The sequence below is a fragment of the Electrona antarctica genome (assembly GCF_951216825.1).
Source record: "Electrona antarctica genome assembly, chromosome: 1".
Lineage (NCBI taxonomy): Eukaryota > Metazoa > Chordata > Actinopteri > Myctophiformes > Myctophidae > Electrona > Electrona antarctica.
In genome coordinates, this window is record NC_136806.1 from 23,030,261 (window position 1) to 23,049,397 (window position 19,137).

Genomic DNA, 19,137 nt, shown 5'->3' on the forward strand with positions numbered 1-19,137 from the left:
ACACCTTGAAGAATATAGCTCATATAAGCTCCCAACATAATAATAATAATAATAATACAACTTTTATTTGTATAGCACCTTTCATCACCTGATGAAATGCAGCTCAAAATGCTGCATTTCATCTCCATGCACAAAGCATTGTAGAGCATAAATTATGCATTAATATGGTTTGGTTAAATTCATTTAACTATAGTTATTGCGCTATTATTGGTATTATTGTACTAGTTGACTCACAATTGTCTGCACTGCAGGTCAGTGTGAGGAGGCCTTTTATCAAATCTAAATTGTGTCATAATCTGCCTATGATGTCTCATGTCATGGAGTAGGCCTAGAAGTATAAAAAAAGTTAAGTAAAAATATCAATATTGTCAATATTGTAGGCTACTCAAGTACAGTACTTGAGTAAATGTACATAGTTACTTTTCACCACTGTTGTGTATGCTAATTAATATCTAAAAGATCAGACTGGGATATGGGATATAGACTAGGATCAATAATATTTGCAGTTAGCAGATCCAGTCTCTCTGGATAGTAGCTCTGGTCCATAGCCCAAGCTAATTCTGCCCTGCATTAAGGCTATGGGGCCGATGGCGTCTAGCTCTCGCATGAAATGCAGACCAGCCTCTCTTCTGTAGCGGGAATATAAAGAATGTTTTACCTACCAATACAAAGACGGGTTGTGTAATTAGAAAGCCTACTTTCCTTAGTGGACGCACTCTGAGCCCCCACCACACGTATAATATGTACATTTTGGCCAGAAAGGGATTGTTTTCACCCGACGGAAAAATCTTGTCTATGGGGTTTTCTCTTGGCAATATCGGTAAAAGGCGCAGTGGACTAACTATATTTTTCTTCCGGTGGAAAAACAATCCCTTTCTGGCCAAAAAGTGCATTTTATACGTGTGGTGGGGGGCTGAGAGTGCGTCCACTAATAAAAGTAGGCTTTCTAATAACAAAAGCCGCCTTTGTATTGGTGAGTAGTGAAAACGTTCTTTTTATTTTCGCTACAGATGAGACTGGTCTGCATTTCATGAGCGCAGGAAGAGAACAAAACAGTAACATAGCTCTAATGCAAAGGCATTAGATATATGGACCAGAGGTAAGTTGAGAGCCTACTTTTCTTAGTGGGAACACACCACGCACGCACGCACGCACGCACGCACGCACGCACGCACGCACGCACGCACGCACACACACACACACACACACACACACACACACACACACACACACACACACACACACACACACACACACACACACAGATTGCACAACTGGGTGTGGCACGCATTCCCAACATGCATTGTTCCCGAGTAAGTGAGAATTGGGCACCATTCTAGTATGTCAGTGTTCACTGTTCTGTACACAGATGCTATCTAACATTGGGTTAGTTTGCTGAACACTTTGGCGTCTGTCATTTTCTTTTAAAATACAAAATGACTGACAAAAATCTTTTCGTCAGGGATGGTATAGACAACTTTAATTAAACAGGAACTTTCTTCACTTCAGATAGCAGTCGCAGCAATACACTGAAATGTCAGATCTGATTTGAGATACAGTGGGCAAAAGTGTAATTGTCAAGATAGAAAGGTCATCTTCATTTTAAATTGAAGCATATGAAGTTTTCAATATAGAAGTTGGACCATAAATAAATATTATATTCACCATAAAGTGGTGGAAAAATAATCAGAATTTTGTCTTTTGGCGGATGTTTCTTTTTTTGTTTTTCTGGGGGATGTTGTGGCCTGTAGGTAATATTTTAAAATAGAATGGCAGAATCAAATTGTAGTACCTTAAGCCGGCATACATATTTAGCCATAAACATGTCCTAAAAAGTGGGGTTGGGCCTACTGTGACGAAATGGCCCAATATGATGGGGGTGCTTGTTGTTATATCAACTTATGATGGCCCTAGTTAACAAACTAGGAAATAATAGTGCAGGTACAGTAGCGGAAAACCCCCTGAGGGCTGGACCTGACTCCCAGCCTATTCAACTTGTGGTAGACTATGTTTGCGTGTATTTGATACTGTACTGAATTCACATACTAATAGTGTATGACTATGACGTAGGCCTAATTATACACTGGAAACAAAAAAATTAAACCAGTGTCATTTAAATTTTATTGTTAAATGACATCAAACCACAGCATGCTGGGAATGGAACTATGTAACTTTTAACCACATAAACCCCAGCTTAGCTACCCTGGGGACGAACATTCGGTAGCGCATCTACAAGCTTACATGTCGGGTTGCGACCTGTTGTGAGCTTGTAGATCAGCCATTCTCCAAGAGATTACATTTTTGATCTTCATTTTTAATATAGCAATGTATGAAGTAACTTAATACATTTCAGTTTGGTTGAACTTAAAACACAAAAAAGCATCGTTCTGACATGATGTTCGAAAATTATTTTGGAATCACTGTACATACCAATGATACAAGGAAAATAAACCTTGAGAAAGACTGGCCCAATGAAACATCCTCTCTTCAAATGAAGCACCAGTTATTACACCCAAGTTACAGGTGTAAAAAATAACATTGTACATTCAAGTGTATTTTTAAATTATATTTAGCCATAATCTGATTAATTAGTCGACTAGCAGTCAGTCCATCAGAGGACAAGGCACTAAAGCCTAATTTATATACTTCATCGAACATCAGTCTCACTTGAAAAGCATGTATTTTTAGAGAGCGACAATTTTGTATGAAGTATAAATTAGGCTTAAATATGTTTGGTTCCACAGTGGTATTCCATCTCTTGTCTATACTCTTTCGCTCTCTCCTCCCTGCTGTCTCCTCTCATTCAGTCTCGTGTTGCATAGAAGAGTCCCCATCTTTGGTCTCCAGTGTTGCAACGTTGCAATTTCTCACTCCATCCATTCACTATGGCGAGGTAGTCCTCTTCAGAAAATTCCTAGACAGGAGAGGGTGGTTGTTGGATATTTCTTCATTCTTAATTGTATTTTAGCACTTCATCTCCTCTATACATTAGCTGAAGCAATGTGCTAAAAACATGTGCCCAATATGTCTCTCAATGCAAACTGTGTCTGTGTATGTGCAAGGGTCCATGCATATGTGCACGGAATATTGACTACTGTACCTTAATGAAATCATCCTTCATTGCCTCAGCTTTCTGTAGCTCTGCCTTGATCACCTGGATGAACTGGGCAGTTCGGTCATCTGCACGCACACTGCTGAAACCGGCCTGCTCAATGAACTACAGTACATAGAGAACAGAGTGACAAGAGGAGACATTCAAATAATGTAGGTGGACAGTAGTAGGGACAAGAAGAAAAGGCAAACACAGGTAGACAGTGAGAAGGAGAAAAGTAAACATATACAGTATTTTCAAATTATGAACATATGTGTAACACACGTAGTGATGGAAATATACAAATGATACCATTCCGACCTCGCATTGTGATTGGCTGTGTGAGGCATTCTAATGAGTGGCGATATCTCCCATTAACAGCACTCCATGCATCCACATTATTTACCATAGTTGTAACGTAGCAATGGCAGCTGTAGCTTTCAAAATTGAAACATCAGTTTTCGATAACTGAAGTGTTTGTTGAAGACGAACGTTCTACTGAAAGGTGGAACGAACCGTCATTCATCTCGGTTCCCACAATTCAACCCATTCGGGCCTGCTCCAGTCAGTCTGTGATCCTTAATAAAAGGACACCTCATCCTTCCTTGTCTCACTTGTGCTCTCGGTTCAGGTCACGCACCACCTCCCCGACACCGCCCAGCAGCAGGCCCCACCAGGTTGGCCCTATCTACAGGGGGCGGGCTCCAGAAGAGCCCCCTGCCTTCCATCAGGCAGGATATGATCTAATTCTAAGGGGATCTGATCCGATTCTCCTCCTGCGATGAGGCCCTGCGCCAAAGTGTTCTATCATATCAAACATAATTGTACTCATCTATTAAACATAATCGTATTCATAAATACTACTTCATTCATGTCTGTATTTAACAATAAATATAATTGCATTCATATTCATATACACATTTCATATCATTGCATTAATTCTGTGTAGTGCACTGTGTAGTGCACTCTCGAGTCGAAATAAATTATGGGGTATCTCAGAAATCTCAGAAAAAAGCCAAAGGCTATTAAAATGGGAACAAATTTGTTGGGACTGGAGGTAAGTCCCTGTGACATATTAGCATCATGGCTGGGGGGTGTACTTGTACATCAAGCTACCATGTGTGCCTTGGAGTGGCCTACAGCAGTGGTTTTAAAACGTTGTTTACTCAATGCAATGTCTCGTGGCACCGCCATGTCTTACCTGTTAGTTTTCCCCTGGGCATTAAACACAGTGCTTGTGTGTGACATCAGTGCATTCTTCACAGGTAAATCACTTGCAAATATAACAGGTCTAATACGTTTCGTTCCCTTTAAAGCAGTGGTAACCAACCCTTTCAAGCCCTTGCATACTTTTTATTCCAGTGTGTAATAAGTCGAGACAGGCAGGTATGTATGTGCAGCAGTGCACACAAGCGGTGTGCCAGTGTGCATGCGTCGTCAAAACGTTTGGTGCGCGGCAGATCAAAGGCATGCGAGCGCATTTGCGCACCAACAGCTGAGAGACAGGGATTTAGAGAATGCTGACAGGCATTCAAAAGGAACTCAAATGAGATGTTAACATCCTGTAAGTAGACTTAGAAATAAAACTAGTGTTGACTAATCATTACAAGTAGCTCTTATTTTGATGAGGAAGTCAGAGGACAGGAAGTCCGTTTCAACAAGCTACGATGACAACGGAAAGGGAAAGTTATTGTGAGCTCAGCTGTAAACCACGTTAGCGACCATAATAATATGAAAACTACTGTCACTTAAGCAATGCAGGTTACAAACGCTGGAATTAAACATGGAACCTGCATTAGGTGCAGCATTAGGTGAGTAATTCATTGTATATGTGTTGGACGTTTGTGGTTGTGCTAGTGATAAACGGACAGCTGCTGCCAGTGGGACCTTACTGCTGCTTAACGACGACACTGTCTGTGACTAGGTGTACTAGTGTAGCTTTGCATCTGTTGCATCTGCCCGTGTGAATGCAGCATAACGTTGTGGCAGGATACGAACGTCGGTTCCCTTCAAGCAACCCCCCCCCCCCCCCCGCGCTGTGCGCACCAAACTACATGGTTGTATTGGTAAATGGTATAAACTGGTATGTTCATTACTGATGTAATATACATGACATCTCATGATAGGATCTAAAGAACAAAACAACAGGCTACATAATTGACAAAACCTTTACCTTGCCATATTGTGGTGGTGTATAAAGGATGTAGCCTCTCTGCTGGACATAAGTCTGGAACGCAGTTGTCCAGGGCTTCTCCCCACAACAGTAGTCACTAATCAGCAGCCGTCCTCCTGGCTTCAGCCATGACTTTTGACACAAAATGTAAAAATATCCACACTCATAACTTGTAATCATTAGTACTTGACATATAGCAGTGGCACTGTCGGGACGTAAAAAGTATGGGGACAATTTACAAAAGTATTTTGTTTGGGGGGGCAAAGAACGATGAATTGTTGTAAATTAGATTGTCTGACACCTTGATGAGACTGAGAAAGCAACTGCAGATACTGCACGTAGACTAGACTACAGCCAGAATGGCCATTGCAGCGAGAGGCAAGCATGCAGCATCGGTCGGGAAAATAAATAAATAAATAGACCATTCATCAATACTGCGGGGACATTCAGACCCTTCTGACCCCCCCCCCTCCAACTCCTATGATATATAGAGTTTGAGTTTCATGGTACACTGAAATGCCATTTAACACTATTTGTGCCCAACACATCTCTAGAGGTCTTTAAAAGACCCCCAGGTAGGGAGCCCATGACGTCAGGGGACGTCTTAAGGTCTTTTTTAATGATATAAAACTGGATCGCGAAAATGTTTTTTTTTTTTTTTTTTTTGCTTGGCCATTCCTTCTTCAGCGCTCCTAGACATGTTTCGCACATGCGCACTGCCGTTCACTGTCAGCAGAGATGATTGCTGAAGTCAGAAATGAGTCAGAAATGAGTACAGAATATCAGCGTTTTGGTCAAAACCATGGAGAGCACCGTAGATTTAGAGTAAAGAGACACCTTAGTCGGGCCGGAAACAAGGATGTGAACGGCAGTGCGCCTGCGCGAAACTGGTCTAGGATCGCTGAAGAAGGAAAGGCCTTTTTTTTTTTTATTACAGCAATCTCGTTTGATATCATTAAAAAAGACGTGTATACACGTCCAAGGCCCCCCACGGATTGATTAGAAAAGATACACACTGGCAAATTTGTCTGATTTTCCAGGCTACTGTTAACATCCTATTAAGCAATAATTTCTTTGAATAAAAAGACACAAGTTATTACTCACGTAGAATCGCTTGAAGAGGGCCAGTTTATCGTCTATGTGTAGGATGGTGTCTCTGCTGTAAATGACATCAAAGGTCCCCTCAGGGAATGACCTCTTAGTGGCATCTGCAACCTCAAAATGGACCTGTGCCCGAAGAGGGTTGTTAAATGAATAAATGAACCCTTTTCTTCCTTTTATAGTAAGTTATTAATACTTTTTTTGAGACATTCAGTTCTAGGCCAGCGGGAACAGAAGCTGGGATGTATTATATGCATTTACCTTGCATTGTAACTCAAAACCAAGATTTACATTAGATATGAGAACCAAAATAAATGATGTCCCACATCTATCTTTGCTGGTGATTCCACTTAAACACAGGAACCTTCCATGAAGTTCCACTCGACCAATCAGCCAGAACAAGACACCAATGACCAATCAGACTCACCAGTGGCATCTTTTCAGCGTCTGCCCTCTCTATGGCAATGTCCACCATGTTTTCCGACAGGTCCAAACCTAGCACTTCAACTCCAAATGTCTGGAAAAGAATCATCATCAAAATCATGGTCATCATTCCAGTCCTTATGATCATTAAGTAATTTTATATTTTTGTGCCGCACTGCGATCTTGTACATCTGCTATTTTTGAAAAGTTTAGAAAAATCTTGAAAGTGAGAAGAAGGCAGGACCACTTCACCACTTTTCAACCTATCTTCATATAACAGGTCCTCACTAATAATCATGATAAAATGGCAACATTTCTTTCTACTCAGCCTGTGTCTCATAGGAGGGCTGTGGGCAGTTTAGAAACCGTCCTCCAGTGACATCATCATTAGGCAGATTTATTTTTAAACAATATTTTTTTTACAAAAATGTTTAGATTTTCATTATCGTGAGAACGATGGCTTCCATTGCAACTTTTCAGGACTAGAAAGCCTGCAGTTTCTATTAGCTTGTATTCCCCATCGATGATGTCACTGGAGGACGGTTTCTGAACTGCCCACAGCCCTCCTATGAGACACAGACAGAGTAGAAAGAAATTGCGCCATTTTTTCATGATTATTAGTGATGACCTATTAAAAAGTGGTGAAGTTGTCCTTTAATATGTAACAACATTCAGAGTTGCATCATCTCCATTATCACTGCAACTGTCATCAAAGCAATCCTTTGTTAATTCAGTTTTCTGATTATTCTTACTGTACCTTTGCCATGTAGAAGTCTCCTCCTCCAATACCACAGCCAATGTCCAGGACCTTCTGGCCAGGTTTCAAGTTCAGGAGGTCCACAAACTCCTATGATCAAAAACAACAAAAAGCTATTATTAAACAAGTATGTCATTAACAAGAACATTAGAATGCAATAACCTAGAAGCCATTTCACTGTTTCTTTGATTATTATCTACTACTACTCGTCTGATGTGAAGGAATCTGTGGCCATTGTCTTTTTTGAGGTGATAATGAATGGCCATAGTTTCTAAGCAATGTGGGCTGTGATTTTCCAGGTACATTTCCATTATAGGTTCTATTCATTGAGATGCCAGACAGTGTACTGTATACAGTGTACTGTATTGTAACACAATATGGACTGTGATATTCCAAGTGTGGTGTTATTCTATTTCTAGATTCTATTTATCTAGATCTAGCAAAAAAAGCTGATCCACAAGCTTACAGTGCATTGCGCTAACAAATATTATCCTACCAACAAGTCTACTTTACGTGGAAAGGTAAGACCAGGAAAATCATTTTCATCTTCCTTTTCTTTTCTTTCTCTCAGAAACGGAATTCCTCCATGCCAACCTCGGTGGTGCTGGGGCCTCCTGTGCTGACGTATCCGGATCCGAAAATCTTCTCATAGCGTAGGATCCCGCGGCGCGTGTACTGTTGGTTGTCCAGGAACTGTTGGAATGTGGTGAAGCCGCCTTGTGTGGCAGAGGAGCGGGGAACCTTCTGTAGCAGCCAGCAGATCTGATTCTGGTTGTTCTTCATCTGCAGGAAGAGGACAGAATTGGAAAGGGTGAGATGGGAGAGGATGGTGCGAGTGCCAGGGAAAGAAATGTAGAGCAGAGCTGTGTACTGTCACTGCGCCACACTGACATACGTGCATTTTCAAAACAGGTAATAACTTATTCCGTATCACACAGACTGCCATCGCGTGGCGTGCTCGTTGACATGTGAGGCCATCAGCTGCTCAGCATGGCCACTCTGCTTTGATATGGATATTATGTATGAATTATGAAAAGGCGTTCCTATAGAAGCCATGGTCGTTCCCTTAGCTTAGGGAAGAGGGGTGTTCCCTAAGCGCCTCCACACTGTCAGTGTTGTACCCGAACGCGTTCAAAGAACGATAGTTCACGAACGCGTTCTCATTTGGTACTGTATTTCTGCCTGATGAACGTCATTGTGAACTAAAATAGTTAATTTTTTGGAACCATGAACTTTAGTTAAAAATGTTGAATTATGAACTATGAACTGAACTAGTTCCTTTTTAAGTTTCTGAACTGTGAACTGAACTAGTTCATAAAATAAATGAACTTTCCCAACACTGCACACTGTACTAAAGTACAATGTGTACAGACATTTGGCAAAGACACTGAAGCTGCTTATGACAAATGTACACCAGATGGCGCTTCTTACACATGAGCGAACAGACACCACTCCAGTTACAGTCTGACTAACAGCAATAGGCCTATCTCACAGAATTTCCCCGCCCCCTTTTTACGCCCCCTTTCGGGGCTTGTGGTGATAGCGTGACGTCACTCCATAGACTCTACATGTTAACAGAGGTTATTTAAGAAGTCTACAACTTTTGTTTTCTAAAGGTAAGGTTTGTTCTATCTGTTCGAGCTGATTTACCATCTTGTTTGCTTCATAATAATATTGGTCTGTCACATTTTTACATTAGAAAATGTACTTAGATTCTCCAGAGAAAAAAACGTGTAAATGCTAATGTTAAATGACACCACTATCTACCGGAAGTGGGCGTGGAAAGCGGGCTGTGAGATAGGCCTATTGAAGTTGCAAATGCACATTCCTAATGAAACATTTGCTACATTTTTTGACGAATCTTCAAGTGTTGTTGCTGGGATATTGCCAAGTACATTTGCCCATACCTGAAATTCATCTTCTGCATTTATACCCATCCTAACCATTAGGAGCAGTGGGCACTATTAGTGTGGCACTATTAGTGTCTTACTCTAGGACATTTCATCACCAGTGTTGGGTAACGTTCTTTTTAAGAGTAACTAATTAAATTACAAGATTTCTGCCATTAACATTTGTTACAGGATTACCTAATTTGTTAGATTACTTTTAGATTATGTTTGTGTTACAGACAATTTAAACCCCTTTTGATTTCTTGTGCAAGTTTGCAAGTGTGCAAGTATTGTCCAGAGGGAGAATAGGCTGCTCAATGAGCCTACTGTACAATGGTTGACTCTATCATTATTGCATAGCCTAGTCTACGGCCCATAATCTTTAACTCTGAACAGCTGCTTTATGATGACAATTGGTAAACATACTTCCACAAACCATGATGTAAAGGCTGCCTTTTCTGAATCTCTGCCATGTCGCCAGCTTAATGTGCATTGTGCAATTACGCTAGCCTAAGATTTAGACTCTCGTAGATGTATTTTTCGATTCCGACGTCTGCTCTCTACGAGAGTCTAAGTGATCACTACGCATGGGGTTTCAATTTTTTGCTTGCGGACCTATAATCGCTCATATGCAAAATCTAAGGTGCTTACGTGGCTGCCCCACTTCTCAGCTTGGCCTACGTTCAGCTTTTGAAAGCTGTAAGTGCGTTGTTTTCAATAAAAAAGGTGTTTTGTTCCACACTGTCTCTGATCTGGCATCCATCTTGGATTTCACTCCATTGTAAATGCGCAACAGCGCCCAACAGCGCCCCTAGCGGCCAATGTTCTGGTGGAACAAAACACCTTTTATTGAAAACAACGCACTTACGGCTTTCAAAAGCAGAACGTAGGCCAAGCTGAGAAGTGGGGCAGCCACGTAAGCACCTTAGATTTTACATATGTACATGTTCAGAGCGATTATAGGTCCTCAAGCAAAACATTGAAACCCTATGAGTAATGATCACTTAGACTCTCGTAGAGAGCAGACGTCAGAATCGAAAAATAGATCTACGAGAGTCTAAATCTTAGGCTACAATTACGCACTGGCACCCACACCTGCAACATCTGTGCGTCGTGTGCGACCTCAGTCAGCAGCACTGCACTAAAGTGACTAGTGTGTTCCTGAATTCACAGTGGTTGATTTGAAACGCTTTTTGAAAAAAACATATCAACAGTCATACCTTAACGTATGTCTGAATTTTCTTTGTCAGCACAATGTCGAAACCAAACGTCTCTGACGCTTCTGACTCCTCCCAGTTGGCTGATGTCATAAGGTGACTGTATTCTGCCTGGGTGCGGTAGTGGGTTGGGTTGAAGTCCCTTTTACAATCGCCTAGGTAGAGACAGAAATAACATATGTCAAAATGTATGTAATTTATAGCAATAACAGCACAAATATATAACAGTTCTGGCTACAATATTGGGTACAGCTAGCCTGGCTCCAGCCCTGAATCACTACCATTAAAAAAAATGTCCTGAAGAAAATTCAGGCTAGGGTACAGCTTAATTTAAGATGAATCACCTCATAATTGACAACCTATTGACATTATCAATAACATTATCGGCCACGGGTATCCTACCCTGAATAAAAGGGATGAATTAAAGGGACATTTCACCGTTGGAAGAAACTGCAGTCAAACAATGTTAATAGTATTTGTAGTAGATAACAGTAGCACGATTTGAAATTTTCAACCTATGGCCAGAAAAATAATGAAGTATGTGTGTTTGACTAGCGTTTGACTGAATAGCTGAATTCCTACAATGCCAAAAATGCTTTAGTTCACTTCCCCTCCTTGTGGAGAGGGGAGAGGCTGCATGGAGGTGTGACTTGTAGTCCAGGAAGGAAGTGAGACCACATTTTCACGTTTTTGGTCATGCACTAAAATGACTAAAATATATAAAAAATAAAATAGAATAAAACATATTACACACACATAAAAACCTCAGGAAAGTGTTTATTGTGTCCTAAACATCATTAAAATAAGCTCTGGTTGCAAAAGGAGTGAAGTGGCCCTTTAAGCATCCTTATAATTCAATTGATGTTTGCTGTGGTTAAGTTCTTCATCTAATTCGGTATATTTCAAATCAAAGGGAACAAAAACCAAGCGGGGCGCCTGATGGAGGGGAAAAGGAACTGGTTGGTTGGAATAACGTGTTCCTTCCATGCGCTATGTCCAAACCAGGGAAACTCCCCACTGTCAGGTGAAAAGAAACGGCTTGGACTCCTCATAGAAGGAAGCATGAGGTCAGTCCGTTGCTCTCCCCAGGTTGGCAGAGGGAGTGTAGCGCCCAGAATTACATTCGATATTTGACACAAAAATGGTTACAAAATAGTGGGATAATAATTTAGATTTGCAGTACCAGACTGGTGGTTACAGGACTCCCTGAAGAAGAGAAAACCACCAGGCCTCAGCCACCCAAGCATCCTCTCTGTCAAGGACTTCAGCTCTTCGTCACACAAATACATCAGCAGCCAGTTGGAGAAGATCACGTCAAATCTGAGGAAAACATTTAGCGGTATGTGAAACGTGAGGTTGGCTTTGCATGTGATCGCAAAGTCTGTACCTTGATTGTGACGTTTGTTAAAATGGTATTGGAAGCTTGAGTGTAACAACGCTAACAGACTTGTTTACGGAAAGTGAAGGAGCAAAAAAGAAATGTTACGAAGATCACATGTCTGTTAAAGAAAAACACTCCATCCATATATCTTAACCCTAACCCTGTACTGTATGTACTTAGTAATGACTTAATATACTGTGAAAAAGCATAATGTCCTCAATATATAGATTGCAAGTACTGACTTTGAGCTGTATTGATTAAAGGCTTGTTGCAAACATCATTATATAAATTGATATTTTGGACACAGACAGGTGTGAGTGAATAGTGCAAGATTTGAGACACATCATGGATTGAAATATTTTTTAAATGTCCAGTATAACCCATTTTGTCCAGATTCTAAAAATGTCTTCTACATCCTGACTGATTTTTCAAAAATAGCAGATCTACAAGCTCATAGCGCGCCACCGAGTGGCGCGCTATGAGCTTGTAGATCTGCTATTTTCCAATCGCTAAAGCATAACATAATAATAACACCTTAAGGGGTTCCCGCCCAAAATGGGATAAACAAGACAGGGTCTAATGGCATGGCTTCCCTGTGGATCATGAGGGCCGGTGGATGAGATTATAAACTCACAAAATGTAAACAAATATGTTTCCCTAAATCCCTAAATATATTTAGGGATTGATTTCCTTCAGGGATTGACTTCCTAGTGACAGCATGCACAAGAGAGTTGGTCTTGATTGTGTTTTGCGAGATTTCAGGGGACCTGATTTAGATTCCTAAATGTGGAAGAGTTTAAATACTTAAGCACTATTCTATTTATCGACAATTCGAAAATAGCAGATCTACAAGCTTGTAGGTCTGTTGAAAAATCTCTTATGGTGGTCCCTGGGACTGCAGCCAAATATACATCAATTTGGGGGTCCTTGACTTGATGCTAGATGATGGCTTTTACAAACTGTAAAAAAGATGCAATTTAAAAACAAAAGAAAAACAAACAAACAGTCAAACCTGTTTTGAGGGAAGTCCAGCTTTGTGACGTCAGCTTGCATAATGACTGTGTTACTATGGTGACCATTCACCTCTTTGTTCTTTTCCACGAAGCTTTCCATAAAGTCCACTGCGGTCACATGATCAGCTGTGGTCAGGAGGTGGCTAGTGTAGCGACTGCAGAGACACATGGGGCAACGTTTAAAGTGTGTTTGTGTAATGCACTGATATGACATGCGCACTCACTCACACACACACACACATGCAAACCAGCATGACAAACTTAAACATTATGCAAACCTGCCATCACATGTCACATTGGTTAGGAGGTTCACTGAGGGCGTTGTACAACTACAACACCGTCTGTGCACACACACACACACACACACACACACACACACACACACACACACACACACACACACACACACACACACACACACACACACACACACACACACACACACACACACACACACACACACACACACACACACACACACACACACACTACCCAATACAAACCTACTTGAACCACATGTCACAATCGCCGGGAGGTTCACCGACGTGAGTGCAAATTATTATTATATAACCACAATCAACTCATTCCCTCCATAAACATACGCACACACGCACACACACACGCACGCACGCACACACGCACACAGACACACAGACAGACACACACACACACACACACACACACACACACTAACCCAATACCAGCCCCCAACTCCAGGACCCTCTGTCCGGATAGGCTGGGCAGCAAAGCGAGGATTTCTGGCAGCTCCTCCTTGGTCAGCTCTCTGGCGTGAGAATCCAACATCATCTCCTCCACAGTGGCCTGCTTGGAGTGGTCCTTCCAGAATTCAGTCATGGTGTTACGGACTGCTGTGGGGAATGTGTTCAAATAAAAAAAAGGGAAATAAAAAAGAACCTTCCACATCAGCTGGCCTTGTGAGACAATGCATATGGCTGTGGGAGTGTTTCAGTTGTGCTCCTCAAGTAATTTGTTCCAATATATAGGGAGGGAGGGACCCTAGGCTTTAGTTGGGATCCAGAACGGGAGGAACCGGAACAACTGGATCTAACATTGAGGAACTGGAATCGGTTAGATCACACCATTTCTGGAAACAGTTTTTTATTTTTTTATTTATTACAATACCAGTACAATACAAGTCCGTTTGGTTCCATTTCTACCCTCTCAGAGTTACAGACCTGTAAGGGTCCATTTAGAACCCAGCCAGGTAGAGGGTCCCTGGACATCACTTTGAGAATCACTACAATAATATGTATGCAATGCTACTATGTATGATTGAATTTGTGTTTATCAAACATTTTAATGAAGGCCAAAATTATATAGATGGTCAAATATGGAATCGTTAAAGGCAATTTTAAAGGCCTTTAAGAGGGAATCGTTCCAGAATTGTTAGAATCCTAAAGGATCCCAACCCTAACCTTGGCCGCAAATGTAGATAACGGGAGATTGCACAGACATTTAGTAAATTCAACCTAAACAGGGGAGCCTGCTGTTAACCTCCCACAGCCATATGCATTGTCTCACAAGGCCAGCTGATGTGGAAGGTTCTTTTCTTTTCAAAATCTTTTTATTGTAATTTCAATAATATAAATCTCAGAGATCATAGGGCAGACATAATGAAAAGACTATTATTGCGCAACACTGATGAGTTTTACATTGACAATTGACATGATATACTTTCCACATAGTTGAATTCAGAGGTGGAGTCTGAAACTTCACAGAGATTGAAAAAACACATGGTAAACAAGTTGTCTCACAAAAGGTTTCTTGAGACAAAAGAATGCTAAGTGTCTTCAACACCTGGCCTAGCCTCATACGGATTGAGAACAATGCAAGGTACTCAGGCTGAGTGATTGCTCTGAGTCTAGACCGACCGTCTCCTAGCTCACTAACCATCACACAAGCACAATGACCAAATGTATCTAGTCTAATTATTGCAAATATGGCTTATGGACTATATTGATGAAATGTGGTTCCACCAGATACGACATTATTCCCCTTCAAGACAAAAGAAAAAAGAAAAAACATTTTCTCCCCTTCAAGTCCCAATTTAGTAAAGCCAATTCCCAATTCCCCAGCCTCTACGAGTACTCCATCTCTGCTAACCCCCACAATCAGTTATTGGGAGATGTGGAAGGTTAAGAACCTGCAACAAGCAAATTAATTTAAATTGACAATTTTGTGAGCGATGTTATCTCCATGAAGCAGGTTTTGAATTTGAAATGTGGTGTTGAGCCATATTGCAATTCAATGTTACATGCAGCTGAATTTGCAAGTTTTTCAAATATAATCCCCATTCCCCAACAAAAAAACAAGTCTGGAACACAGATTAGCAATTTGTCAAATCTGATTACGGTACTCTCAGACAACAGAAAGAAACTATAGAAACTCCACAGCCACTGGATTGGGTGAAATTTCAATAATATCCATTGTTCTAGTCAGTGCATTTATCTTCAGTTTCAAAGACAACTTAAACCAAGCATTTGTTGTTTCTATTTTCTATTTTGTCTACTGTCTAGACTTGCAGTCAATATTTGCAGACAAGTAATGTGTGACTGACACGTCGTATTGATAACCACTGAAGCCCTATTCACGTTGTTTCCTAATGCATTGTGAGCTTGTAGATCTGCTATATTCAAACATTTCAGAAATACGTTTGAAAGATTTCGACTATGGAAAATGTAAATGATGTCACCATGGTTAAATTGGTTAATGACTTACGGAAACTAACTATTCCGCCATCGACATCTCAAATGTGTGCAGTCATTCTCAAGTCAGTGAGGCAAAATAAATAACAGGTTAATCCAGAGTTTCTTCAAACTCTCTACAGATAATCAAACCTTCAATGTGTGAATGTGTAACCACTTCAAACCCAGGTCTCCTGCTTTGGAAACTAAACATCTACCACTCCAGCAAAGGAGAATCCTAGAATTCTGGGCTACTGTACTCTGCACACACACACACACACACACACACACACACACACACACACACACACACACACACACACACACACACACACACACACACACACACACACACACACACACACACACACACACACACAGACAGACAGACAGACAGACTGATGGCTAGTAGTAAGACATACTGATACTAGTAATAACTGCGTTCTACACCATACAGTAGGGTGATATATGGACAGAATCAAATATGATTATATATTTGACCAAATACCACAATATCGACATTGTGGTGATAATATCAATTCTATTTTCAAACATTTTCATAAATAGTGAAAATAGTTAATCTGCAAGCTCACAACGTGCCAGGTGTCACAAACGCATTGTGAACTTGTAGATCAGCTATTTCCACATCGTTGACAATTTTAGAAAGCAATGGAAAAGATGCCATATCACAATATTACGATTAAGGAATCAGGCATTCTGATTCAGCTCCATGAATACTGAAAGACTTATGTCATAAACTTGCTCAAATAAAATAATATTTTAAACAAAAAAAAACAGACAATATCTTGTCTCATATCACAATATAGATATCATATTGATATATTGCCCAGCCCTACCATGCAGTTAAAAACAACAATCACCTCCACAGGTTTACTGCCCTTTATGCATCCTGTTATGTAGATAGGCTGTTGCAACTGACGCTTACAGAAACATGATCATTGACAGTTGGATTTGTCTTCCAAAAGCAATAAAGCATCAATCAACAACTCAAGAGTTATAGCCACCAAAGCAGGAATCCACTGATGTGTTACCATGCCTGCCAAAAGATGATGCAATCAGTCATAGAGATGCAACCATCCGGGTAAACCTTTAGCAGCCTGTCACAGTGACAGTGTCAACAGCTCGTGAAAGCAGCAAGGGATGGGATGCTATCAGCAACCTGGGTTATTTGACAGCTGACAAACCAGAATGAACCATTTGGATAGAACATCACAGGCAGATCCACCGGACTCAACAATGTCCAAACTTCTGTGTCAAGCATTGACACACCAGATCAGGCACACATTTACACGGCAAATTATTGAGCTAACGTAAACAGACCCGAAGTAACAGTCCATATTAGCTTGCTCATCATACCTTTCTCCATTTTTCTCTCTCTCTCTTTGGTTGATTTTAGTATTCTTTTCAGAAATGGTTCAGCATTGCCTGCCTGTTCACTTTTAGCTTTCGAACAGCCACTCTTTAGGTACACTACACTACCATGTACCCTGGAGCGCGTGGTCCGTGTTTAAATAAGGAATGATGAGTGATGCGCATGCATGGAGGAGGAGGTCGTCAGGTAGAGGATTGGCCACTGGGATGCGTCGAAATTGAGGGGAGGGGAGGGAGCACGAACACATGTGAATAGGCTAATCATTGTGGGCGAAAGGGTCCAAGGCGACGTTAGCATGGGCTTTCCCTTACCTTATCACAGCCAGGCCTTGACTGCAGTGCAGTGTGCGCTTGTCTGTTATTCCCAGATAAATCGGATTACAGTCGTTGGTCATCCATGTGCACAGTGCAAGTGCACACACAGAGAGAGATAGAGCGATAGAGATAGAGAGAGAGAGAGAGAGAGAGAGAGCGAGAGAGAGAGAGATCATTAGTGATATTGAGCTAGTCTAGCTCGTCTTTTTGCGACACATTTAGCAACATAACAGTAAAACTGTGAATCGCTGCATTTCCATGAACCGTTATCACTTACCGAGGTCCTTTCGTCTGTTTTTTTTTTACCTTCTCCTCTTTCGTCTCTGTTCTGCTGACGCGTATGAAACGATCGGCATGCGCAGATTGCGCAACATTGCTCCCTCAGCCCTACTGTACCGAATGACACGGGGGTGGGGGCGGGGGGGCTGTCTGGACAGTAGGTCAGTAGGTGCAGGTATAACGTGTCCATTTACAAAATATACAACATGTTGTGTAATAGGCTTTTTTATTGATTGATTGATTGATTGATTGATTGAAATGTAAAATGTATTAACAGTTTGAGTTTGCAGAATTATAGTACATTTCAAGCACAACTCAAGACTGTTAACTGTGAGTGGACGACCCAATAAAGCATTACACTTGTTTACATGAGGGTCCACCTTGTTCAATTCATCAAAAGGCCTGGTGTGTTTAAAAGATCTGTTCATATACACGGCATAGTAAACACATTAAGGTGCTTAGATGTTTTCTGGTAACAAAAAAATTGTAAAGTTTTGTAAAAGTTTGTAAAAACGTTGGATGCCTATAGGGTGTTTGTTCAGTAACAGGTAATCCCATAGAGTTATAAATAGTTCTCCCCATCTCTCCTGCTCTTAACTAATCAGAATACATTTTCAGGTGGGTCACCAATTTCATCCAATCAGCTTAAAATGTATGATTATAGTCTGCCGTCACTTCGAATTTCACTTTTATATCCTCTATCCCGTGGGCTGTTTTAGTAGGCGAACAGGCTTAACAGGAGCCCTCGTACAAGGTTTCTTTGACTATGCATGCACCTCCTGGTACCACAGCACCTCAAAACAGACTTAAAACAGACTTCCCAAAACAAACTGGTCAGACTCCTACTTGGCCTCACCCCCCGTACCCACCACACCCCTGCCCACTTTGACAGGCTGGAATGGCACCAGCATCTTGCAATGGTCCACAAGATTCGATACACCACCAAGATACCCATGTACCTGTCTAGATACTTCCTTAATGTTAACGAAGTCCACACCCACAACACCAGAGGGAGTGCAACGAACCGCATGTACAACCCAGATTCGGCACAAACAAGGGAATAAATAATTTTCGCTCCTATGCCACCAAAATGTGGAACGCCCTACCAACAGTCATTAAGACATGCGAATCCCTTGACTCCGTCAAAACCGCTCTCAAAGGGCACCTACGGACGGCTGCAATTCGAAACTGGCCCCCGTAAAAATCTGAATCCCCCCCCCCCCCCACCGCCCACCCCTTTTTCCCCTCACTGTATATGTTTCTTTTCCCTTTTTACCTCCTTTATGATGAATTCCTGTTCTGTTCTTTGACTATATAGAAGTGTCTATTTCTACGTCTCTAAATGTTTTGATGAATTGAACAAGGTGGACCCTCTTGTAAACAAGTGTAATGCTTACGTTG

The 19,137-nt window shown here is 41.2% G+C and overlaps 2 protein-coding genes across 2 annotated transcripts in view; one reads left to right on the plus strand and one right to left on the minus strand.

Moving 5' to 3' along the window:
- Positions 1-19,137, plus strand: part of slc16a2 (solute carrier family 16 member 2) — a 301,154-nt gene that overhangs the window by 78,203 nt on the left and 203,814 nt on the right. The window lies entirely within an intron of this gene.
- On the minus strand, positions 1,459-17,241 carry pmt (phosphoethanolamine methyltransferase). The gene is made up of 12 exons (XM_079498372.1): positions 17,128-17,241; positions 13,740-13,914; positions 13,045-13,200; positions 11,835-11,971; positions 10,655-10,806; positions 8,140-8,328; positions 7,546-7,635; positions 6,793-6,882; positions 6,369-6,491; positions 5,265-5,396; positions 3,101-3,217; positions 1,459-2,914 (listed from the first exon to the last, which is right to left on the minus strand). Exons 1-12 carry the CDS (start codon positions 17,135-17,137, stop codon positions 2,804-2,806), a joined length of 1,482 nt encoding a protein of 493 aa, XP_079354498.1. The 5' UTR covers positions 17,138-17,241; the 3' UTR covers positions 1,459-2,803.

Bases quoted from the DNA above. Each gene is read 5' to 3' on its own strand.
- pmt (XM_079498372.1), bottom strand. The intron at 11,972-13,044 runs GTTTGACTGTTT...TGTTTTCCTCAG, and splicing joins CTGGACTTCCCTCAAAACAG to ATTTGACGTGATCTTCTCCA. The intron at 3,218-5,264 runs GTAAAGGTTTTG...TATGTACTGTAG, and splicing joins CACCACCACAATATGGCAAG to TTCATTGAGCAGGCCGGTTT.